The sequence below is a fragment of the Engystomops pustulosus genome, chromosome 3 (assembly GCF_040894005.1).
Source record: "Engystomops pustulosus chromosome 3, aEngPut4.maternal, whole genome shotgun sequence".
NCBI lineage: Eukaryota > Metazoa > Chordata > Amphibia > Anura > Leptodactylidae > Engystomops > Engystomops pustulosus.
The window spans coordinates 144,021,968-144,047,634 of NC_092413.1; the positions used below are offsets into that span (position 1 = coordinate 144,021,968).

The following is a 25,667-nucleotide window of genomic DNA, read 5'->3' on the forward strand; positions in this document are numbered from 1 at the left end:
AAATGACTAGTGACTTGTTAAAGAGAGACACAAAGAGTCAAGTCCATGATGAGCCATCTTACAGTTAGAATCTAATACTGTATGTGCACAAAGTCACATTCCTCACCTTATATCATCGGTTTATCTCACTATTAATGTTCTTTGGCGCACTCTTAGTGTTATAAGTAGGTGCCACATGCAGAGACCATTTTAAATGTTTGAGATAGACATAAAGTAGTACATCCAACTGGATCTACTTCAGTTTTCCCTAAGTGCATACCAGTTCCTTTTTTTTATTTTGTATTGTAGACAACAACAAATATAAAAAACACATCCTAAACATAAAGTGGGAACATTTGATAATGGCAAAAAAAGAATATATTGGCAGTCCCCAGGTAACGTACATGATAGATTCTCTAGGTTTGTACTTAAGTTGAATTTGTATGTGAGCCAGAATGGGTGTATTTAATAGTTGTAAGTAGAGACAAAAATGTATTTTGCCCCAGAAACTAATTGGATTCTCAAAAATTTTAGCTGTATCGGCAACAAGAATTATCAATAAAGCTTCATTACAGACACAGCTGATCATTGCAGCCTGGGACTAAAGTAAATCATCCAGAGATCTTCACCGGAGGTCACATTGGGCAGAGAGGTCCGTCTGCAACTAGTGGTCATCTGTAAGTTGGCTGTCTTTAAAGGGAACCTGTCACCAGGGACCTCATTTTCAATACAGACAGGTTGTAGACATTTTTGCACTGTAATGGGCTTCCGCAACCTGTCTCTAGTGAAAATGAGGTCCCTGATGACAGGTTCCCTTTAAGTAGGGTACCAAACAGCTAGCAGCATACTCAGAGAATCCTCCACTACTATAATCCGTCCTTACTCCTCCCCTCAACTGAACCTATAGCAGGTGGGACTAGTGTTTCAGTCTCTCCAAGCTTCTCATAGACCAGTGATGGTGAACCTTTTAGAGCCTGAGTGCCCAAACTTCAACCAAAATCCACTTATTTATTGCAAAGTGCCAGCACAGCATTTTAAGCAGTAATTTATTTCTCCTTGTTCTTTGACAACTTTCAATCGTTCAGCCTCCTAAAGACACCAACGCAGTTGAAAGGAGGAGGGCAAATTCGCCATCATTGTAGGAAGATTCTGAAGGCAGATTCTTTGAGTCCTGTCTGGTGAACTTCATGCTGGGGTGATGGCCTGGGTGCCCACAGAGAGGGCTCCAAGTGCCGCCTCTGGCACTAGTGCCATAGGTTTGTCACCAACGGGTCTGAGTAAAAATGGGTGCATCAGGGCGGTTCCTTTTTTTCTCTTGGGAAAAGTGTTGAACAAAGAGGCATCACCATTTCCATAATAACTTCATTGTTAAGGAAGATTTTTTTGTGAATTTTACAATAGACAACGCAGGGTGTGGAATAACCTTGGTATCCCTGGTGCAGCAGGACAGACAGATTCTTCCTACCCCACACTGCGATTGAGGACAGGACCAAGGAGGGATTATCCCACAATAACAACTCATCAGCTATTCATATATATGTAATTGCTGGTAAATCCCACCAGTCACAAAAACAGGTGTCCGGTGATCTGCGTTTGGATGGACTATTAGATGACCCCTGCATTAAAACAGGGGGTGGAGATGGGACCATAAGGGCCTTTGATTTGTGATCAGTGGGGTACCCCAGAGCTTATACACTTCCCAAATATCCTGTTGTTATTGTTGCACAGCCCCTTCAAGTAAAGCATGACATTTCCTCTCTAGAAACTACCACAAAATGTCAGAAACGTGGTTGTCCTTTATTCTGGGACAGATCCAGGCATCTACTTTTCCCTTTTGGTATAATGAACCCTCCTTAATAGATGTGATGGTGAGCACATATGTGACAGACTGCATGCCCCGGACATGTGTCTGGCACAGTGGTGACTGATAAGCTCTGGTGTGGAGCATGACACATGCCCGACCAGTCATCACCATGTCCCACGTACTGGCATGTGACAGGCGCCGGGTGTCCCCGGTCCCTGAGGATACTCCATGACACCCGGGGCTTGCAGCTCTCCCCTCCTCAGCAGGATCCCGCCCGCCCGGCCGCCTCTGTTCTCTGGGGTTTGTTTCTGCGAAGTTGATTCCTTGTTTTGCTGCAGTGTCATTGTTATTCCGCACTCGCCTCCTGATGTCACACACCCCCTCACATGACGTCACCGGGACACTGCTCCCCTTTATGATGTAGAACCTCTCAGATTCTCCTCAGACGTTTCCTCAGGAGCTGGGGAGAGGAGCCCGCCAGCCTTGTACGCCCGTATTCCCCCGCCCGCAGCCCATTCATCCTCTGCAGTGTGAGCAGCCAGAATACGGATTGTGTGCCCGGGCAGCCGCCACCGCAGGATCCGCAGCCCTCACGCCGCAGTACTCGGCTCTGGTGCTGTCACCATGTCTGAGATTCTCCCTTACAGCGAGGATAAGATGGGGCACTATGGCTCTGACACCGAGGTGGGGCAGATCTCCTTCAGCTGCCGCCTCCAGGACACCAGCGCCTTCTATGGGGGAAACCAGCAGAAGAGACCCCCGAAATTGGGGCAGATTGGAAGAGCCAAGAGAGGTAAGAGGGGTCCTATGCCCACATAATCATGTACTCATAGAGGGGAAATACCGCACAGAAACCGCATCCATGGCGAGCAGTATATCTATCATCCATGTCTATATACTACCCTGCACCTATATCCGCCATGTCATCGCCCTCTTCTGTCTGTGCCTCATCCCCAGACCCCATGTTCCTCCGCCATGGGTGATGACTCCTCATGTCTATGTGAGGGTGATGCTGTGTGATCATGGGGTGTAAGAGATGACAATGAGGAGGGTGCGTGGATCCATCACTCAGCCCGAGCAGAACATGATGAATATCAGTCTCCTGTATAATATGATGTTATATAGCCCCTGCCAGTCATGTCTGCCCTATATGTACAGAGCAGGGCTGGGCACCTCTATACCCACCATGGCTAATGTATGCTGGTCTATATGGCACACTGTGTATTTTATAATAAGCACTTGTAGCTATAGACAGTGAGTTATACCATGTGTTTACTGTGATTTATCCTCTGCCCATCTCCTGTGCCCCCCTGCTCTGTAGATAAGGGGGGACATACATCATGCTCTAATGGTCTACTTCCTTAATGTATGGTATATGAATGAAATGCATAGCAAGGGGTGGTGGCATACAGGATGAAATGGTCATACAATTGTCATACTATTATATTGGGGTGCTTTTCCCTATAGAGAAAGCACACTGGATGCAGACAGGTAGATGAACATGTTGAGCTTACTATGTACTATACACTTACTAACACCTATAATGCCTTGTTTTGTTGTGCATTCTTCTCTCTTGGAGCTGACACTGTCCAAGGTACTGATCTCAGAGCGTGCCTATATATTTCTATATTCTCTGTGCATACGTGTGGTTTGTATATCTGTACACAGAGAAGCACACATACGCAGTGTACGTTGTCACGCTCCTCAAGCGGTCAGTTTCTGCTACCAGTAGTGTCTGTAAGGTGCTGTTTGTTTTCCAATGAAGTGTAAAGAAGTTGTGCTCTCACCTTCTAGATGGGGGTCACCAAACGTCACACAAGACCATTAACCCTGTGCTCTGCTACTGTCTATGCATTAGAGGAGATCTATTTCTGCTGATAGATCTAATGCTACATAGGAGGGAATGGATATCTGAACTGCAGAATGGCATTGTTCAGTTTTATTGGGAGAACGGGGGTTATGGGTCCATTTTAGATACTGCATTAGCCAAACATAGGACTTGCCATAGATGTGGCTACTTATATTTTATTAAACACATCAATTGTGTGATGGTAATCAATATCAAGAAGAAAAATTTACCAAAAATATGTATGTAAAGCATTTAATATAGAGCACATTGGTGCATTGTGTATTCTGCCCACCAGCTTGTGCACTGTTATCATAGCCGTTCTTTTCCCTTTACTGGTTAAACCCAAGGACTTAGCAACAAGTGTAGCATCAGGGACATGGCCCCCGTTGGCCACAGTGTGGGGTACAGGATTGGGGGAACCATGGTTCTCTCTTCAGTTTCTATGATGCCATCAGTGCTGAACATAAGAGGGAGGAAATTCTACACAACAGATCTAAATGAGATGGTTGTAAAGTTAGAGTAGAACTGAATCACAATGATCAGCTATTCTTAGTTCAGATTCTATGAAAGTTCATCCATTAATTTGGTTCTGCACATTATTATCTATATATAGTATTGACTATAGTAGCCAATGCTATCATCATTTGCATTGGAACATGGTCCAGTGTGGATAAGATTATTATGGCAGCTTTCAATTAGCAATGGTTGAGAATATGTACCCTACCAGCCGATCATGTTGATGAAGGCATGAAGAGAACAGGTATAGAAGCAGGATAGATACTGACATCACTGTATAGGCCTTAGAACTGTAGAGGTGAGTGCACAATTTCCTGGCTGTACATATATGCATCTTTTGTATCTAGCTATGCAATTGTTTCTGTTTACACGTGTATGCATCCTTGTGTCCATAAGTGTGTGCATTGCTAGACTCCAGCAAACTGCAGTGTAGGAGTGAATGCACATGTTGTTTTCCTTGCTTCTCAAGCCCTCACCTCCTCCTCATCTTATTTCTCAGCATCTCATGTCTCTCCATGTCATCTCTCCTTCCCATCTTCACCTATCTTGGTATGCTCTGCTCCAGCTTGTTGATACCCAACCCCATGTTTCTCCCTTTCTTCAGTTGTTATTGAAGATGACAGAATAGACGAGGTGCTGAAGGGGGTGTCGGACAAGTCTCCCTCCGGAGTATAAGGTGTGGAAGTGGCTGCTCTCCACCCTGATTTGTAAGCACTTTTGGCTGTGCATGTTTGTGGACATGGAGAAGAAGGAAAGGCTTTGAGGCTGCTGGCAAATCTCCACCCTCCACCTTGATCCAGACCCTCTGCAGGTCTCCTGATGGTGCCATCTGGCTCCCCACTCCACTCAAACCACGCCAATGACCTCCAATGTGGAGATGTTCATTTCAGCACCTTTTTATACCCCTTGTCACTGTCCTTCACCCTGGGCTCTGGTGGCAGTGATGAGCCTATCAATCCATGTTAAAAGCCAACCCCAGAATGCAGAATGGGTGTTGTTGTCCTTAGCATCTGCCTGTGTGCCAAGAAGGTGCTTGTAGACTGGAGCACCATGGAGTTTGTGCCTATCAACTCCAAAACTTGCCAGGTGCTGCCTCCTCCTCCTGACTCACAATGTACATCCCAGAGGCTGTAGGTTATTAGAAATGCACTTTATTCTGCTGACAATATGTGTCTCTAGTGAAGTAATAATTTTTAGCTGTGTGCGTATTTGTGGACCCAAAGGGAGCCCATCTGCACGGCTGTGTTTATATATCTATAGTCATGTGTATATATAGGTATATGTATATATACCTATATATACATAGGATGATCGATAATTATTAATACCATGCCCCTCCAGTCAACCAGTAAACCAGCATCAGAACAATAAGAGACTGGACAAACACCCATTTTCCCTTTCATCTTGCCCATCATGTTCAAGAAACCAGCAGGTCGGAAGCAGAGCAGCTGGAGGGCGCAGAGCAGGCACAGGCTGTCCTTTTGCTGTCCAATCCCAAGCAAGAATAAGACTTAATTTGCTCCATCTCTTGCATGAGCTTCCGAATCCATCCTGGATCCCACCCTTTCCTAGCACGCTCCTTTTTATCAGGAACCCTTTACATTTGTATTTTTATAAACAACTCTTTGTTATTAATATGAATTCTGATATATGCTGGTGACTGTGTAATGTCACATCAGAGATGCAGCCGAGTGATTGGCGGTCAACTGGATGGCAATGTAGAGCAGTAACCTGAGGAGGGGGAGTCTTCATCAGGCCTTTATGTAACATACTGCTGCCACCACCACGAATGTGTAAGAACTGAGCCAACCTGCTGATGGTATGTTTGCCATTGTTTGATAGAATTTTTACATCAATATGCTGCTTGCTACTAGGACATGTTGTTCCATGTCGGAGATGTGTCCCTTATACATGTATTATATAGTATATGTTTAAATAGCTATACAATGCTTTATATGGCGCTAAACTTGATATATATTATATATGTGCCAGCTTTACCTAAGTGCATATGTAGAAATATGCTGCACATTTCATGTATGGAAAATGTTTACACTGGATAGTTTTCCTTATATTCATATCTGCATACCGCATATGTAGCAAGTGTTCATTTTACATTCAGTGTCTTTCAGTTTTTGAGCTAGAGGTGCACGTATTTCTACATTGCAACCATGGAAAAAAAAATTATATATAAATATATATATATATATATATATATATATATATATACACACACACAGGTTTTTGATGGCTAATATCAGGCCATCAGGCTGCACTATTTCCAGGCAGTTTTGGTTAGAAGAAGTCAATGGGGAAAAATTTGATTTAGTAGGATTACACTCCCCCACTATGTCAGCAATGGAATTCTCATAGAGGTAAGCCTAAACCTTAAAATAGCCCTCTCCGCTCTACTTTAGTAAATATTTGCCCTGGGAATCTTTTCTTTTACTTTCCTTCTGTACTTTCCTTCCGTTATTCCTTCTCGAAATGTATAAATATATAGACAACTGGACAAGTGTTACCCCGCTGACTTTTTGGGGACAAGCCCCTGTGATAAGAAAATTGTTAACCTTATTTTTAATTTACTCCGGAGGAATAACAGGGGAAATACCCCACACATAGTTTTAAGGAAAGATGTAAACAAAAACTTTTATTTCTATGGTAATGAAATAAATACTAAAATAGATGTATCCGGAGAGAGAATACAGTAATTTTATGGTGTTAGAAACTATCAGTGTTTCCATCAATACCCAGGGAATATTAACATGTGAGAAGATACCTTTAGAAGAGATAACACTAAATCTCTTTGGCCGCCTCTACCTGAAATACAATACTCTACAAGTTATAGCTAAGAGACACTGTGTCATCAAAATGTAATTTCACTTTCGTATACATTTATATGACTACTGTGTGAGTAAACCTATAAGATATAGCAGGTCTTTCCTAGGCACCTTAAAACCCAATGTACTATACTTAATTGTTACAAATGCAGCTAAGGATATACCCTGAAATTATCCCCATAGTTTTAAGAATAGTGACAGGTGTCCTATTTTCTAGATTTCGAGTTGCTACCTGAGACATGTTGGTCCTGTAAGTGTGCAGCACTTGATGTTAAGGGTGGGCATAGTCACATCCTGGTGGTGGCACTATCATCTCCGTCTACAATCACTGCTGGTGGTGACCTACGAAATAAAGGTTTCTGGCCAGTTGAAATAGTGTGGACATTTTATACTGCTACCTTACACCAAGGGATAGTTTCAGGAATCCACTCTCTGAATGTGAGGTAACAGCTGTTAACCGCCTCTTTTAGGGGACGTAATAGTTGTGTTTTTAATTTTCTACTTTTCTTTTTTTTTTATTGGGTTTTTTTTTCAGTTTTTTTTTCTTCATTTTTTTTAGCTTATAAATCCTGTGCATGGACTTAAGATTGAATTAATATATTCCATTTTCTGATTCCTATAAGGCAATGCTGTGCCATTCTGAGAATGACTCATTGTACATTAATGCCATTTCAACTGTATTTGGTGAATAAATCAATAAACTGATCACCACTGAGAATTAGTGTGTTTGTTTTACTTGGAAATTCAACTGATTTCATGGTTAAGAAAATGATAGCAAAATCCATCTGCGTTCCATAAGGTAAGCAGAATGAAAAGCAATGTGAATTTATATACATACACTGGAGAACAATGTTTGATCACTTGATTTTTTCAGAAATAATATAATCTCTATCGAACAACATTTGATAGGGTACACCATGTCACTAGAACATTGTTTTCCAAATTGCCAAAGTATATCAACATAAAACCTTTATTTTGAAGTCAGTAAGAAGTGCACAGGTCTTTGCTTTGAATGACTTCAGTACATCTGCGACCACAGGACATCACTAGTCTCTCACATTGGGGCAGATTTACTTACCCGGTCCTGTCGCAATCTAGCGGCGTGTTCTTTGTGGAGGATTCAGGTCTTCCGGTGATTCACTAAAGTAGTGCGCCCGATGTCCACCAGGTGTCGCTGCTGTGCTGAAGTCTGTCGGAGTTCACTGGAGTTCACGATCCATTGCTGGGTGCAGGTAAGTGCGTGTCAAGCGACACTTTTTTTTTTAAATACAGGGGTTTTTCCGAATCCGCCAGGTCTTCTTACGGCCACGCCCCCCCCCCCCCGATTTCCCTCGCATGCATGCCGGCACCGAAGCGCCACAATCCAATAGCGTGTGCCAAAAACTCGGGGCAATTCAGGGGAAATCGTCGCAAAACGCTAATATTCAGGTAACCCGACGTAAAAACGCGATTCGGGCCCTTAGTAAATGACCCCCATTGTTTCGATGTGATTTTATTCCACTCGTTTATCAGCCTCATCTGCAGTTCTGTGACTGTTGAGGGTTTTTGGGCCATAACTTTGTAACCAAGGTTTTTCCAAAAGTTTTGTATTGGGTTTAGATCAGGACTGTAGGCAGGCCATTTCATTCTTTCATTGTTTTCTGTTTCAAGGAACTGCTTTGGAGTGTGACAGGGGACGTTGTCCTGCCTGGAAATTGCTGGCTGATTGAGTGAAGAAACCATGTGTTGATGAAGAAGGTGCTCATACACATGTGAATTCACTCTGCATGTAGCTATATGAGAGGTCCAACTCCTGCTGCAGAAAACATTCCTGAAACAATGACACTTCCTCTACCACCTTTCACTGACTTCTTTACACATCTTACATTCAGTTTTCCACAGTTTGTTGATGAATGTAATGTTTCCTATCATATACAAATAAATAAAATTTGCTTTCATCACTAAAATTAACTGTGAGACATCTGAAGGCCCTCCTATTTATTAGTGTTCAGAACTGCAAACTAACATCATACAGAGTGCACAGAGAGTCTGCAAATAGCAATAATGAAAGCATCAGGGATAATGAATGAATTGGTGAGCATTAAGGGGTTATTATTAAGGCAGTAATGTCACATAGTAAATTTATATAAAAGAGTAGCCTACCCCTTTAAACATCATGACACTGTATGAGGAGACAGATCCTTACCCTATTCACTGCTGTAATGGCGAGCAATCGCGGGTGCATTTGTCTTTCGAGGGCAACCAGCCTTCTTGGGGGACTTGAATGCGTTTGTGATGTTGTAAAGATGCAACAATCTAGAAATCACAGACTTGGAACAACCAACTTCTCTTGCTATGGCTGATATGGTCATCCCTTTGGCCTATAACACCAATAACTTGCAGGTATCTGAACAGGTTCTGTAATTTTTATCAGTATTCTTTTAGAATTTTCTATTTACATTTTTATTCTGCCCTTTAGAAGAATATTTATGAAAAAAGCTTAAATCACTGCTATTTTACTTATTTTAGGATTTATTCACATAGGACTACACAATGACTTGGACATTCAGGAAATTGTTTGTTATTCTCTAATTTTGATCTCCAGTATATATATATATATATATTTTTGCAACTACACTGGGGACACTTTTAAAGTTTTTCCAATTTTTCGCACTGACGTTCATTTTTTAATGTAATGACTGCCACTTGTTTTTCTTTACTTGCTGCTTTTTCCTAGCCATAATACAAATTCTACCAGACTATTCAGTAGGACTATCAGCCGTGTATCCACATGATTTCTGCCCAACACAACTGATGGTTTCAACCCCATTATAAGGCAAGAAATCCCACTTATTACACCTGACAGGGCACCTGTGATGTCAAAACCTTTTCTGGTGACTACCTCTTGAAGCTCATTAAGAGAATGTCAGGAGTGTGCTAAGCAGTAATCAAATGAAAAAAAGGCAACTTTGAAGATTTTGAGCCATTGTCTGCTGCCTGCTGTGGCAGTTAGAAGCTGAGCCGTGATTGGTTGCTACTTTTCAACAGGTCATTAATATGAGCTCTGAGATTTGATTGATTACTATAGGCAATGAGTATAAGACACTTATGTGTGAGGTAATATAAACAGGGATACAAAGATAGGGGGAGATTTATCAGAAATGTAGGGGGTAAAACCGTTCCAGTTGCGCATGGAAACCAATCAGAGATTAGCTGTAATTTTATAAACAGCTGTGGGAAAATGAAACTTGAGCTCTGATTGGTTCCAATGGGCAACTGAAACAGTTCTACAGTTCTCAGACACTTGTGATAAATCACCCCATAGACAAAGTGACAGTGAGAGACAAATACAGAGACGGACAGAGATAGTGAGAGACAGACAGAGGCAATCAATCAGAGACAGAAATGGTCAGAAGTAGAGACAGACAGACACGCTCAGAGACACTCAAAGACAGAAATGGGCAGAGATAGACAAAGTCAAAGATAGAGACAGTTGGGGACAATCAGAGGCAGACAGAGACAGAAACAGTCTCAGAGACAGTCGGAGACATTCAAAAACAGAGACAACAAAGACTGTCAGAGACAGAAAATTGGAGACAGATAAACACAGGCTGAGACAGTCAGAGACAGAAACAGTCACAGAGACAGTCAGTTAGAGACAGTCAGAGAGAGATACACATACAATATTTTTTGTTAACTCATTCTATCTTGTTATAGCTAAGAGCAGTTATTTACTAGCTTTGGATTGTTTTGTTTTGTTTAGCATTAGATGACTGGCACAACATCTGCACTCAGAAGTAGCTATGATTGAAAGTCAAGGCTTTACTCCAGACACAGAAGAGTTTTTCATCAATTTGTAGCCAAAAAACATGATGGGCCATGTTTTGTATTTCTTGGCTACAAAGAAGTGCTCTTCTGTCCCACCTATCAAGTCTTGACTTTTGACACTAGCTACTTTTCTGGAGATGTTTTGGCAGTCTTTATACTGGGAAACAGCTTCAATTATGATAGCATCCAAAGCTACTTTTCTAGCTTCTGTAAGTTTTGTAAGAGCATACATTTCCTAAAGTAATAACAATGGAATGGCACATTGTTTTGACTAATATTTTGACTAAAGGGTCCTGTTTCACAAATGAGCAGACTAGTTTCTATAACCAGGTATTTTTCAATTGCTTACTGTTGAATTAAATGGGTTTGCAAGGATTTCAAAAGTAATGTCCTATACTAAGGACCATAAAAAACTCTTCATATCTAAGCACCTTCAAAGAACACTGGTTCATATACCTTTTTTATCATAAAAGTTTTATTGAATTTTATGACACATGAGAATATGTACAAATGTAAGGGACAAGTAAGCCCAGGCACAGGATACCAGCCCTGCTATATAAAGCAGTATATACATTTCCAGACTCTCTGTTATATTAGGAAGTACAACCAGGAAAACAAACTGTTAAGCCATAACAATTACAGACCGGAAATTTCCAGATGAGCTGTCTGTAAGTATAGAGAGGTATAATATGACAGGATCCTTTAGTTTGTGCGGAGGGCAAGAAGCCGTTCCATCGTGCAGTTGTGTTCTATCTCCCGGATCATAGAATATGATGCATAAGGTACCTGTATGATTTTCTCTGTTCTAAACCAATACCTACTTGAGGGCCCCAAGGTGGAGGATATAACAGTACCCTAACAGTTTATAAACCTTTGACCATACGGAGGTAATATTAGTACATGACTACCAAATATGCAATAGAGATCCTTTAGATAGGGAGCATCTCCAACAAACAGTAGAGGAGTTTGGCAACATTTTGGAGAGTCTATAGGGGGTAAGGTACCATCTGTATAACAGTTTTCTGGCTGTCTCCAAGTGGATAACACATCTTGATGCCTTGCTACAAGTAATTATGGCTGTGCTCCACTGTTTTTCTGTAAATTGCTGTTGGAATTCACTTTCGCATTTTTCCCTCTAGGGAACTGAAGTGGGGGCATGAAGGTCAACCAAGGTTGGGTAGGTTATTGAGATGCCCTTTTTATAGGGTTTTGGGGATACAAGAAACTCCTCACATTTCTATTGGACCGATGCTTTGCGAACTTTATACCTAGAGAGAAAATGGCGGAGTTGTAGATATTTATAAAATTCCCCTTTGGGTGGTTATTGTACTTTTTATTACACATTGTAATTTATTTATTGAATGATTTTATAATGATTTTTATTGGAAACTATATTGGTAAAAAATATGTAATTAAAAAATCTTAATGTACTAAAATTTCAATAAGCCTTCTGCTGATCATGAGTGAGCTAAGCTACAATGCTTAGAGAGGACCTTTCACCCAGAAATTCGGCACTAGGAGCTGCTTACTAAAGTAACAAACAAACACAGCAGTGTTACAATGATAGCGTTATCGGAAACCTCCATGAGGGGGGAAACCTTCATGAGGGGGCGGGATTAGGGAAGGTGACTGCCGCATGAGTGGGTAGGGTGGTGTGAAGAAGAGGCAACGCCTCGGACCGCCCCCTCATAAATACGCCGGACCGCTTTGAGAGCAGTCCGGCACTTCTAGTGTACAGCGCAGTAGTGTTAGCGTTATTGAAGGTTTCCGATGACGCTATCATTGTAACAATGCAGCGTTTATTTTAGCACTAGGAGCTGCTTACTTTAGTAAGCAGCTCCTAGTGCCGAATATCTGGGTGACACGTCCTCTTTTGGAGGTGCAAAAACAAATAACACTTCAGGCTTCAGACACGTGTCTGCGAATGATGGACCTGAGCTAGCTAACAGCAGATAGCTCACAGCTGCCATAGACATGCAGATGCATTGTTCACCATGAGAGATAGGGCAGGTCCTATTCCTGCCTGTTTTTGCCCCTCAAAAACTCGGGTTTCCCGACTATTTCCGTTTGTGGCACACACGATTGAATTTTGGCGCATTCAAGACTACTTTATTGCAACACAAATCGGGGGGCAAGGCCGTTGGACAACCCGACTGATTCGGACTAAGCGTGGGATTTAAAATTCAAATTGTGTCACAAGACTGGAAAGAAGATGGTGAACTCCGGCGGACCTCAGCGGGGAAGCGACACATGCAGGATATCAGGCGCACGATCTTAGTGAATTGCGCCGCACAACACACCCCGGGGATCGCGACAGGACCGGGTAAGTAAATGTGCCCCATTGTCTGATTTGTACTTGGGGAAAGTGTCTCCAATAAGTTGCATCTATTAAAAAACAAGAATGTATAGCAAAAGATGGGTCTTATCACTTACTTTAGCACAGGTAAGTACAGATACTCAAGGTTAAAGGGATGGTGTAATCAATGAAAAAAAGGGAAAAACAGAAACAACTATAACACTGAGGAACAATAATTTTGGTGCCTTAAAAGTTGAATGGTTTTTTACTATATTTTGGGCCCTGATTCTGGAAGGGATACCCGTTGGCATTGGCATCTATTATATTCTGTTTAAGCTAGTGGTCACTTAATATTGGGCAAAGAAATTTTTAAAATTAGTGTCATATTTTGTAACTGTAGGCTAGAGATTTTCCATCAAGTCACTTAAACCTTGCATCTCTGATTTCCTGCGATGAGGTGTTCTTCGAACTTCACGCTGGATGCTCCAACAGTAATCAGCCATCATATGTGTATCCCATCGTCCACGGTATTGTATTCTGTACTTATTTCTTGATGGAAATGCTCAACATTTCATAAACTAGAGCTGCTAGAAAGAAATGGAAGGTATTTTTGGAATCAGCAGCTCAGAAATACACAAATATTTTTTTATTTATTCCCCAGTGTATTCATTCAGGCGAATAAAATCCTCCAGACAGAAAAGATCAGGAGCACATATGAACAGTCACATTTTACTACGAATACATAAGATTATGCTGTGAGTTCAAGCCTAAAAGGATACGTGGGTTCATGATCAGTGGTGAAACTAGGAGAGGCAGGACCCCATAGCAGGTTTCTGCATGGGGCCCCGTTCCACTTAAAAAATATTCATACATACACACACGTTTATACAATCACATTTACACACTTAAAGGGGTATTCCCATCTGTACATTCCCATTTATTTAAATTCATTTGTCATATGTAAACATTTCTTCAATAGGATGTTGTTAAAAAAAAATGTTCCTGTGTGAAGACAATTTCCCACAAATTTAGCCATGTTGTCCCTTAGAAACGAGATAGCTTCCTTGGTTACGACCACCTGGTTAGCGGTTAGCGGTGGTCAGACATGTGCTATTGAGTCCTGTCTGACTTCCTAGATTCATCATTTATTTCTACAGGACGGCTGTGGGTCATGTAGTAACTCCCGGACATTTCATATAGAAAAACCTTTTGTTTCTTTGTGCAATCCCTCCATCAGAGGTGGCCGTATCCAAGGGCACAGTCTGGTTTCTAAGGGTCCAAATGACTACATTTATGAGAAATTATCTTCACACAGGTAATTTTTTTTTAATAACATCAAATTAAAGAAATGTATATATATGGCAGATTAATGAAATAAAATTTTAATGCCCAGATGAGAATACCCCTTTAAATACAGACACATAACATACACTCACTTTTATATACTCATAGACACATACATAAATACGTATCCATGTACACTCATATGCACACATTTATGTACTCATTTATACATTTATACACAAATACATACAGGGGCAGATTAACTTACCCGGTCCATTCGTGATCCAGCGGCGCGTTCTCTGTGGTGGATTCGGGTCCGGCCGGGATTCACTAAGGCAGTTCCTCCGACGTCCACCAGGTGTCGTTTTTTTTTACGGCCACCCCTCCCCCCATTTCCGTCGCGTGCATGCCGATGCGCCACAATCCGATCGCATGCGCCACAATCCCAGGGCAATTCAGGAAAAATCGCCGCAAATCGAAAATATTCGGGTAACATGTCGGGAAAACGCGAATCAGGCCCTTAGTAAAAGACCCCCACAGTGTATTCAAACTCATACTGTATATTCATACAGTATATATTTGCATACATACTGTTTTTATACATAAATATAGCATACATAAATCATATTCTTTTACATATGATATACACCCAATGTGTATACACATAAATGCAGAATAAAAACACTATATACACACACATACTGAATGTATATAAAGCATATACACACAAACATACAGTGTATACACACATAATGCATATACATACAGCAAACACATACATACAGTATATACATTGTATACACACATAACGCATATTCATACAGCATACACACATACAGACAGTATATACAGCAGAAACACACATACACCATATGCATATAAATATATATTTACATGCATGTGTCTACATATAATCACACATACAGTATATATATGCATACACACAGTATATACAGCGTTTACACACAGACTGCGTATACATGCAGTATATACACATACATACGCTATATACAGTGTATACACAAATACATACAGTATGTACTGTACAACATACATACATACAACACAGCAGAGCACAGAACTGGGGCAAACAGAGCAGGGCGGCCCCGTTGTCAGTGGATAGAATAGGCCGTTGTTAGAGCTGTCGGGCGGTCAGCGACAAATGAAGTGGGCGGGCTGAGTGGCCACAAATGAAGAGGCCAAGTGGGGCGGCACAGATGAGGTGGATGGACACGAACAGTGGGACGACACAGGGACCCGTATCACTGTACAAAGGCGGTCTCATCGCCCCAGCACGCAGGGAGGGATGGAGAAAATAGCATTTATAAATTTTGTCTCGGCTGTTCATCCCGGGCCACTGTGCCGCCCGGGCCCCGTAGAAGCTGCTACGGCTAGCTTACATACATATCCCTTTTGGCTTGAACTCACAACAAAAAATTATAATGTTTGTTTGTAACATAAAGCTAAGTCTACAATGGAATGGTTTACAAATAAACATATTCAGGTGTTAGATTGGCCAAGTCAAGACCTAAAAATGAAAAGAGCAAAAAAAGAACAGCAAAAAATGCCATTATGGTGATCACGTCCGGGAATAATATTTTGTTATATTTTGATAGAACAGTGTGAGAAAGTGAGAGGTGTTTGCAGGGCCCATTTGCTGCCTGAGGCGACTATTAAAATGCTGCCCCTCCCCCCCACACTCCTGTTCCAGTGCCCGCTTCCTGTTCACTAAATGCTGAAAACTTTACTAACAATTAACATCCCCACAGGCAGGCACGCTGACATTGTGTGACTGACTACAAGTTCTGAGAGTCACTAGTGGCATCTAGTACCTTATAGATGACAATCTCTTCCATCAGGAGGACTTTATTCTGGGTTCTCCAATCCATGACATATCAATGGTGAATTCACGGCCAGATAGCTTCAGCTCCGTGCAGCACATATCCACCCAGCGTCCCTAAAAATACCACAGTCACTTACAGTATAAAATGTCCAATAATTAATGTTCACAGTTCAGAGGGCCACAACAAATGCAAATTTCTCCATGAAAAGAGTGCACATAACAAACTCAATAGCTGAATATATCAAATCTTTAATACAAAAAAAATTACTTAGACTCTGAACCCAGATGCAAATGGATTATTACTAGAGATGAGCGAACATACTCGTCCGAGCTTGATGCTCGTTCAAGCATTAGCATACTCGCAACTGCTCGTTGAGCGGACGAATATTTCGCCAGCATCTCCCGCCGTTTTGATTTTTGGCGGCCAGAAACAGAGCCAATCACAAGCCAGGAGCCTCTGCACTCCACCCAGCATGACGTGGTACACTTACACGTCGATAGCAGTGGTTGGCTGGCCTGATCAGGTGACCCTGGAATAGACTAGCCCCTGCCCGCGCTGCTCGGATCATTCTCTGTCTGGATGCCGTTAGGGAGAGAGCTGCTGCTGGTCAGGGAAAGCGTTAGGGTGTTATATTAGCTTAGTGTTAGGCAGGAGTGATTCTACAAGAACCCAACAGCCCTTCTTAGGGCTATAATAGCGTTATTTTTTTTTTTTGTTTTGTTTTTTTTTTGTGGCTGGGCTTGCTGGCACTAGTAGTGCAGCTACTACCATATTGTGACGAATTTGCAGGGAGACTTGCAAACGTTATTTTTGGTGACACACATATCCATTTCAAACAGCTAAGTGGGATAATTTATTAGGGGTTTGATTGAATTAGACACTGTTTAGCAAGCTAGTCTCCAGAAATCCCAATCCACATTCTCTCTGCCGGTGAAGCGTACTGTACGTCACCTGTGGCGTAATCTAATACGATTTTTTGTTCACATTAGTACCAGGACATTCAGCAATCCGCATTTCAGTTTGCTTTCTGATTTCAATTATTGGATGTTTTAGATGCTATCTAGCCTCATTCGGTCACTCTGTCATGGCCATGCTGTTGCCCATAATTTTGGCATAATGGTGCGATTAAGCAGCCTCAGAGACATCCATGCATGCTGCCCCTGCTGTTTCCTGTCCATTTCCGTGGTGTTTCCATCCTTTTCTGAGGTTTCCAGGTGTTTGGCCAAGCTTCCCTGTGCAGACCCTTGGTCCCCTTGAAAAATGCTTGAGTCTCCCATTGACTTCAATGGGGTTCGTTATTCGAAACAAGCACTCGAGCATTGGAAATCACGGATATCCATAGGTAAATACCATATCCCAACCATAAGCAATCTGAAAAATTAAACCATAACTAGGTCTCACAAGTACCCACCAGACACCATGTTGCCAACTATCACACTCTGTCCGACACCCCAACACGTTTCGCAGCCTGCTTTGTCAGGGGGTGTTGAGGCTGTGTGTTGGCTCGGCAAATTCTTCACCAAGTACCGTCCATCATTCATAAATTTCCAATGCTCACCAAAACTAAGATATCCAAGATGATTATAGACAAGTCTCTATCACTGTTATTATATCTGGGTATCCACACCAAAAACTTGACCACCTACAAAAGATAATAATATCATCATGATCAAAACTATGCTGTATTGCCGGCAACCTTTCTACCTCTATAAACAAATATGCCTGTCAAAACCATGATCTAACCCAAAAAGGGAGCAAACATCTGAGGAAGAGGGCGTGTCCCTCGATACGTCACAGCCAACATGGAGCTCGCTAGATCGCGGCATAGCGTCTAATTGAGGTAGTGTCTCCATTTATATTACAATTTTATGTACCGACTCCGCTAGATCGGTGAACTATAATGAAATGATAAATTGAAGCTGGCTCGTGTGATCCAAGGTTATAACATTGTTGCAAGCGACATTGATATAAATGTGCAGATACTAAGTTACTACATGCGTTATGGGACAAATGAATGTTCTAAAGAAGAATGTATTAAAGTAAAAGTAATACGTTTTGCAACGTTACTTGTGTGGTCATTATTTTGGACACTATTCATTGGATGCCATATCAATATACACAGCCCCCCAGTATAAGAAGAATCTGGTGCCATGTAAATATATACATCCCCCCCAGTATAAGAAGAATCTGGTTCCATATAAATATATAGGCACAGGCCTATAACATTATATTAGCATTCGGCCACAGTTAACAAGGGCCGCATCTGCCATTGGCCATTAAAAATAATATAACTTATACTTACCTACCTTCATCTCGCCTCACGGCAGATGCGGCCCTTGTTGTTTGGGATAACCACAGGCCGATGAAGGATGTATGGTAAAAGCCCAGGATTTTTCTGCAGTTACATAAGCAGTCTGTTTAGTCTATGTTGGTGTAGCTAGCATAGACACCTTTGTAAAGTCTATACTGGGCCTGCTGATCATGGAGTAGGGGTAGGCTTGTATTCGGATGCATACTCCATCCAGGCTTTGGTCCTGGGATTTTGTGTAGCCCACTGGTGCAGGTCACAGAACTCGTTGGAGTTTGATTTAGATTCCAGGCCAAAAGCAGTAGGTGAGGCACTACCTGGAGAGCTGAAGGCTGGACCATGTTCATACAGGAAAGGTAACTGAGTGCCTTGTGATATACTGCTGACCAAGAGCGGGTCCCCGGCAGCCATACTAAAGGTATACTAAATATATGTTTATTCTCCTCTTTACTAACTGCGTCTAATAACTGAAAAAATCTCAATCTATGTTAGTCTGTGATCAATTTTTTTCCCCTTCAACTCCTCAAAGAAGTATAATCTACTATCAAAAAATTTCCCCAAAAAAGTGGATTAGATCGCAAATTCTTTCAAATATCGATTCCCCATAATGGTGTAAATTGCATACCACTCCTAATTCCGATACCAATCCTTTTCCCATCTTCAACAGTGCTTTAAATACAATTGAATTGCTATTTTCTCCTATATATTGAACTAGCTGTATCTCCCGGCATTGCCCGGGATAGTAAATAACTTCTCCTAGCTGTAGCAAAATAGAATGGGTTAACAAAAAATATTTTATATGTATCTATAGACTGTCTCTGATTGTGTCGGTCTTGGGCAATCTCATTCCAGACACTTTCTTGGTCTCAGGCACTCTCATTCCAGGGACTGTCTCGGCCTCAGGCACTCTCATACCATGGATCGTCTCGGCCTCTGGCACTCTCATTCCATTGATAGTCTCAACCTCTGACTTTCGCTTTCTCTATCGTGAGATTTATCAGAAGTGTCAATGGTTGGCCATGGCAATCAACTGGAGCTCAAGTTTCATTTTTGCACAGCTGTTTATAAAATTACAGTTGAGCTCTGATTGGTTTCCATGGGCAACTGGAAAAGTTTTACCTCAGACACTTCTGATAAATATCGCCCTATCTCTGTTTCTATCCATCTTACCATGTCTCTTCTGCTCAATGCCTATAGCAACCAATCACACCTCAGAGCTCATATAATTGACCTGTGGCAGAGCAGCAACCAATCACGGCTCAGCTTCCAACTGCCGCAGCAGCAGACATTCTGTATATGGTGGTTAATAAGTGGATTTTGGAAGGTGCGGGGTGAAAATTTCAGGTCAAAACCTATTCTATGACATTCCCTGAGTCACAGAAAGCTGTTGTGCAAAATTTGCTGACTGTAAACAGGACGGTACAGATTCCTTTAGCAGACATACATACATATATACACACACACACATACACTCAGATTTGGCTAAAAAATAATGGAAAAAAGATTTCAGTGCAACTCTGCCTATCCAGTTTCCTTCCCCCATATGAGTGGATTATTCCACCTTCTGATTAACATTAACCATTTCTACTCTACCCATACCCGGGAATTCACTACAAGAAGAAAAAGCAGGTTTGGATCCAGCACTCTATGCCAAACACGGAGACGGTCCAATGTAGAAGAATAATCCTTTATTGAGGTTAAAATCATGCGGACACACAAGGCTGTTTGTAGGGGAATTCACTACGGTATATAAAATGTGTAGTAGTACTACCATTTTTATTAAACTTATTCTGTCAATTTTCAAAATCGGTAGTTTTGTCCATATACTAATTTTAGTTGGAATTTTTGTTGATCACAGACAATATACTAAGCTCCCAATAGCAAACAGTCTGATTGTGGAGCAGCACAGCATGTATAATGGATCAAGTCCAATGGTGGGTGCACGCCTCCAACAAACCCAATCCACCGGTTTGTAAGGTCAGATATCCAAAAAAATGTAATGAGGCAGCACTCCAATAAGTATAAAGGTGATCTTTATTCACCCATGGCAAAATAAGGTGCAACGTTACAGCTCATCCATAGAGATGCTTGATAATGGCTCTATGGATGAGCTGAAACTTTACACCTTTTTTGCCGTGGGTGAATAAAGATCACCTTTATACTTATTGGAGTGCTGCCTCATTGCATTTTTTTTGGATATCTGACCTTACAAACCGGTGGATTTTGGATGTTAAGCTCCCAAAATGTACATATCCTTCAGTTTATCTTAATACCTAAATATTCAAAACTCTGTAGTGGCTCCAAGAAAACTAATTTCTTAATATTTGACTTTTTTAACCTGGTCCGGGGGACATCAGACTGATTTTTCCAATTAATCTCAATGCCAGAAAGTGTCCCAAACTTCTGTACCATTTGCACTTTTTTGGAATAGATTTTTCTGAGTGGCTAAGGCATAGCAGTACGTCATCCACATATAAAAGTATTTTAGCTTTTATTCCTTCACATCTAAATTCCTCTATTTCATTTTCTGCTCTAATTTTACAGGGCAATTCTTCCACAAATAGTAGAGGAGACAAGGAACATAGGGAAAGACTAATCTTAGCTACTGTGAGGGCACTTTTTGTATATTGTTATATTGGCTACTGTGGAGGCATAATAGTCATCTCTATGGGAGAAAGAGAATAGCATTTCGTTTATGCTAAGAAGTTGGGGGGGTTGAGGATGAAGTAAAGAACCTAAGATTTCTATGTTGCAAAGTCTGCAGAAACAAGCTGTGTATGCAAGAAGTTGTAATGGTGGCCTAAGATCAGCTAACAGACAGCCATATATGCTGAGGTCTTATCTATGTATGTGTACTATAGTGTTACTGGCCCTTCAGTCTCAGAGCTCTGTTAATCCAGAGCAGTTTGACAATGATATGGCTATGTTCTATCTTTGCAGTGTATTCTCTATAGACCATGCCAGGAATACAGATAGAGGCAACAGTCTTGGTGACTTTGTGAAAGTTAGTAGCAGGGGGAGGCAATCATAATTTGCACTTGCTGTTTGGAATATAAAAAAATCAAAAAGAAGTAATTCAGCTCAACTCCTCTGATTTCTGCATGTCTCGCTGCACGAATATAGTGGAGTCAGGCTCAGTAGTGGACCAAAAACAAATGCCAAGTCCATTGAAGGGATGTATATATGGTTTAACACATGATTAAAAACATCATGGCTCCATTAAAAACACAGAAAAAATTGTGTTGAAAATTGTGCATATTTTCTAAGGCAAAATTGTGCAATTTTGATCAGATTGTGTTCAGAGTTTTCCACAGTTCATTCCGAGTGCTATGCAACATTGATTTTTTTTTTTGTATAATAAATTCTCTCTGTTCTTCGGGACCCGTTGAGACGGTTAGTGACAGATACGGCAGGGGTGTTTGGAGCAGTTTAAGAGTTTCTACAAAAGTCTGTAAAATGGCAGTGCATATGGAAGAACAGTTGGATACTTTTTTGCAGGGTACTGATATTCCGTGGCTGACTAAGGAAGAGAGGGAATTACTGTAGGCCCCACTAGAGGAATTAGATCTGGTAGTGGCAAGTATGGCAAATGAGAAGGCACCTGGACTAGATGGGATCCACAATTAGGTGTATGGGAAGCATACAGAAGTTTTATTGTCTTATTTGTTGTAGTACAGCTTTGAAAGGGAACGACTGCAACCATCCTGGGAGTGGAAGAATTGGTATATGCCGATCTCCCTTCTGTCATTTGACATGAAAGTACAAGCAAAGGTGTTGTCTAGCATATTATCCTGGATGGTTGGCTCTGTGGTTCACGTGATTGTGTTGAGTGGGGCTACCTGTGGGTGGTGCTGCGTAGGATGGACTTGGTTCGATGTTTATTGTTTGGGTAAAGTTTCTGTATGGGGCTCTGGAAGCAAGTATTAGCTTGAATGGGGTGCTGTCAAACCTCTTTCAATTAGAGAGAGGTTCAAGACAGGGGTGCACCCCGGTTGCCCATCTTGTTTGCACTGGCAATTGAGCCTCTGGCCTATTGGGTATGTCAGAACGTGGAGTTGTCTTGGTTAAGATATGGGATGGGGGAGGATAGAATATCACTCTACACTGACGATTTATTGTTGTTTTTGACAGAGGTTGAACTTACGCTCCGCATTGTTATGGCAGTAATTACCAATTTTGGGCAGTAATCGAGATTATGGATAAATTGTTCTTAATCAGCCCTGTTGTCCAGGATCGGGAGCTGCCCAACCTGCTGATGGGCAATATTTCGGTAGTGGAGGAATTTCATTATTTGGGGATGAACATCACCAAGAAAGTTGGGGATTATGTGGATCTTAATTTGAAGCCTCTTTTGTTGTTGGTCAGGGACAAAATTACGGTGTGTGAATATCAAAGTATCATAGGATCATAGTTTATTCGGTGGAAAAAAAATGTCCATCAAGTTCAACCAAGGAAGGGATTGGGTGAGGAAGGGATTTAGGGGAAACAATTCTATATAATATAACTGTCAATGTTATTTAGGTGTAAAAAGGCATCTAGGCCCTTCTTAAAGCTCCCTTCTGTCCCTGCCGTGACCAGCACCTTAGACAGGCTATTCCATAGATTGACAGTTCTCATAGTAAAAAAGCCCTGTCACCTTTGGTGATTAAACTTTGTTTTCTCCAGATGGAGACGGTTTTGTATGAACGATTAATATATTTATATAAATTAATCAATCATGTTCCCTAGTAGTCGTCTCTTTTCCAGACTAAATAAATCTAGTTCTAGAACCCTCTCCAGCTCCAGGGCGTCCTTTTTGTGGACTGGAGCCTAGAACTGGACAGCATATTCCAGGTGCGGCCAAACCAATGCCTTGTTCAGTAGTAATATTGCATCCCTATCCCAAGAGTCCATACCACTTTTGATAAATGACAAGATCTTGCTTGCTTTAGAGGCAGGTGATTGACATTGCATGCTGTTATTTAATTTATGGTTTACTAGTAAGCCCAGATCCTTCTCAACAAGGGACTCTCCCAGATTTACTCCCCCAAGGACATATGTTGCCTGTGGATTATTAGCCCCAGGTGCATAACCTTACATGTATCCACATTAAACCTCATTTTCCAAGTGAATGACTAAACACTCAATTTGTCCAATTCACCCAGCATCCTATGAACATCCTCCATAGACTGTATTACACTACACAGCTTGGTGTCATCTGCAAAAAGACACAGTGCTATTCATTCCTATCTCTATATCATTAATACACCACATATTACTGGTGACCATTCTGAGCAGGAATGATTGATCTCAACTAGAGATGAGCGAGCACTAAAATGCTCGGGTACTCGTTATTCGAGACGAACTTTTCCCGATGCTCGAGTGCTCGTCTCGAATAACGAGCCCCATTGAAGTCAATGGGAGACTCGAGCATTTTTCAAGGGGACCAAGGATCTGCACAGGGAAGCTTGGCCAAGCACCTGGGAACCTCAGAAAAGGATGGAAACACCACGGAAATGGACAGGAAACATCAGGGGCAGCATGCATGGATGCCTCTGAGGCTGCTTAATCGCACCATTATGCCAAAAGTATGGGCAACAGCATGGCAATGACAGAGTGACCGAATGAGGCTAGATAGCATCTAAAACATCCAATAATTGAGTAGGAAAAAAAAGTGTTGCAAGCCGCACCAGGTGTGGATAAAACCATCGAAAACTCTTTATTCCAAAAATTTGTTTAAAATAACACGGAAGGTGTACATAGAAAAAGACGGAGCATCCTGCTTGATAGAGAGTGTAAATGCTGACAAATGGCCTACGCGTTTCGGGCGTACACGACACCCTTACTCATGGCTGGTTTCTAAGCAAATGGAGTATGTGTATATATAGTCTCCCTCACCTGCCAGCTCGTCATGCTAATGAAACGCAATAAATTTAAACGAGATACGTATGACTATACACACGAACAAGTGTACGAGTGGGGAAGATGGGATCAGCAACGATCCACACCCCGTTCCATCCTTAAAAAACGTCCCCACAGGAGGCGTTTTCGGGACAGTCCAAAAGTCAATTTCAGTCCATCAGAAATGGAGACTTCGAACGCTGATACGGATATATCGGATCCGGAATCTTCACAACCGCATCACAATGCGCAGAGCTCGTACTATAAGAAACCAAAAAATAAAAAGCAGCCGCCAAAAAACGAACGAGGAGGGGAGGCAGGAAACACCGAAAAAAATGCCCAAACCCAGGACAGGAACCTGAGGAGCCAACGCCAGAAATAAATTCTTCTATGGATGTTGTCAACCTCTCTGACTCCCCTCTAACCGTCGATCAAATTGAAATATTATCTCTGGGTCTCAATTTTTCCATTTCTTCCAATTTCGACCTTTTTAGGACATTAAAGGACGTTAACAAATTTATAAGAGGTCTTACAGTGAAAAGTCACTTTTTTTCGGATACACCCTTATCAGGTGACCTCCAAACCGGAATCCAGATTAACAGGGACGAGGTCCCAACATATAACAACGTCTTTAATGACATGAACTTCGCAGACCAACTTACAATGATTACACTGTCGGACGTTAATGATCACACTGAAGACAGATTAAATATCACGGCTGATTCATGTACCTTTAATGTGCCTAACCCTGATTTCTATCCTATACAGGCAAGGGTGGATGCTATGGATAGGTTCCAGGAGGTTTTGGAACGTGACCTAAAGGAACTCCATGCTAACAACTCACGTACCCCATCCAATCTTAGCTTTAAACAACGCATGGCATTAAAGTCCTTGAAAGAGGACGACAGCAAAGTCATAAAAATGGCAGATAAGGGGGGTACGGTTGTTGTTATGGGGCGTGATCTGTATAAAACCCAAGTGGAAAACCTATTAAAAGACAGGCAGGCATATCGCATCTTACCGGCAGACCCCACCAAAAAATTCTCACAAGAAATGTTTAACATCATTGATGACGGTGCAGCCTTGGGGGTGCTGACCGACAAACAAGCAGAATTTTTAAAAAACAAAAGCCCCATCACACCGATCATGCACGCGCTGCCAAAAATACACAAAGGGACTAACCCCCCCCCCCCCCATGAGACCCATAATTTCAGGGATAGGTTCCCTTAACGAACGCCTATGCCAATGGTTAGACACATTCTT

At 41.7% G+C, this 25,667-nt stretch overlaps 1 protein-coding gene and 1 long non-coding RNA gene across 3 annotated transcripts; one reads left to right on the top strand and one right to left on the bottom strand.

The window, feature by feature from the left end:
* The first annotated feature begins 1,977 nt into the window (after positions 1–1,977).
* On the top strand, positions 1,978–7,703 carry CAMK2N2 (calcium/calmodulin dependent protein kinase II inhibitor 2). 2 transcript variants are annotated; one of them, XM_072142384.1, is made up of 3 exons: positions 1,978–2,576; positions 3,363–3,377; positions 4,753–7,703. In XM_072142384.1, exons 1-3 carry the CDS (start codon positions 2,408–2,410, stop codon positions 4,821–4,823), a joined length of 255 nt encoding a protein of 84 aa, XP_071998485.1. In that variant the 5' UTR covers positions 1,978–2,407; the 3' UTR covers positions 4,824–7,703. The 2 variants fall into 2 exon arrangements, with proteins under 2 accessions (XP_071998485.1, XP_071998486.1); XM_072142385.1 differs by lacking the exon at positions 3,363–3,377 and having other exon boundaries at positions 1,982–2,576.
* A 3,629-nt stretch (positions 7,704–11,332) lies between these two features.
* LOC140120565 (uncharacterized) lies at positions 11,333–16,458 on the bottom strand. The gene is made up of 3 exons (XR_011853876.1): positions 16,205–16,458; positions 13,519–13,675; positions 11,333–12,060 (listed from the first exon to the last, which is right to left on the bottom strand). It is a non-coding gene; the product is annotated as an uncharacterized lncRNA (long non-coding RNA).
* Between the last annotated feature and the right edge of the window lie 9,209 nt (positions 16,459–25,667).

Coding starts and splice junctions, on each gene's coding strand:
- CAMK2N2 (XM_072142384.1), top strand. CDS start 2,408: ATGTCTGAGATTCTCCCTTACAGCGAGGATAAGATGGGGCACTATGGC.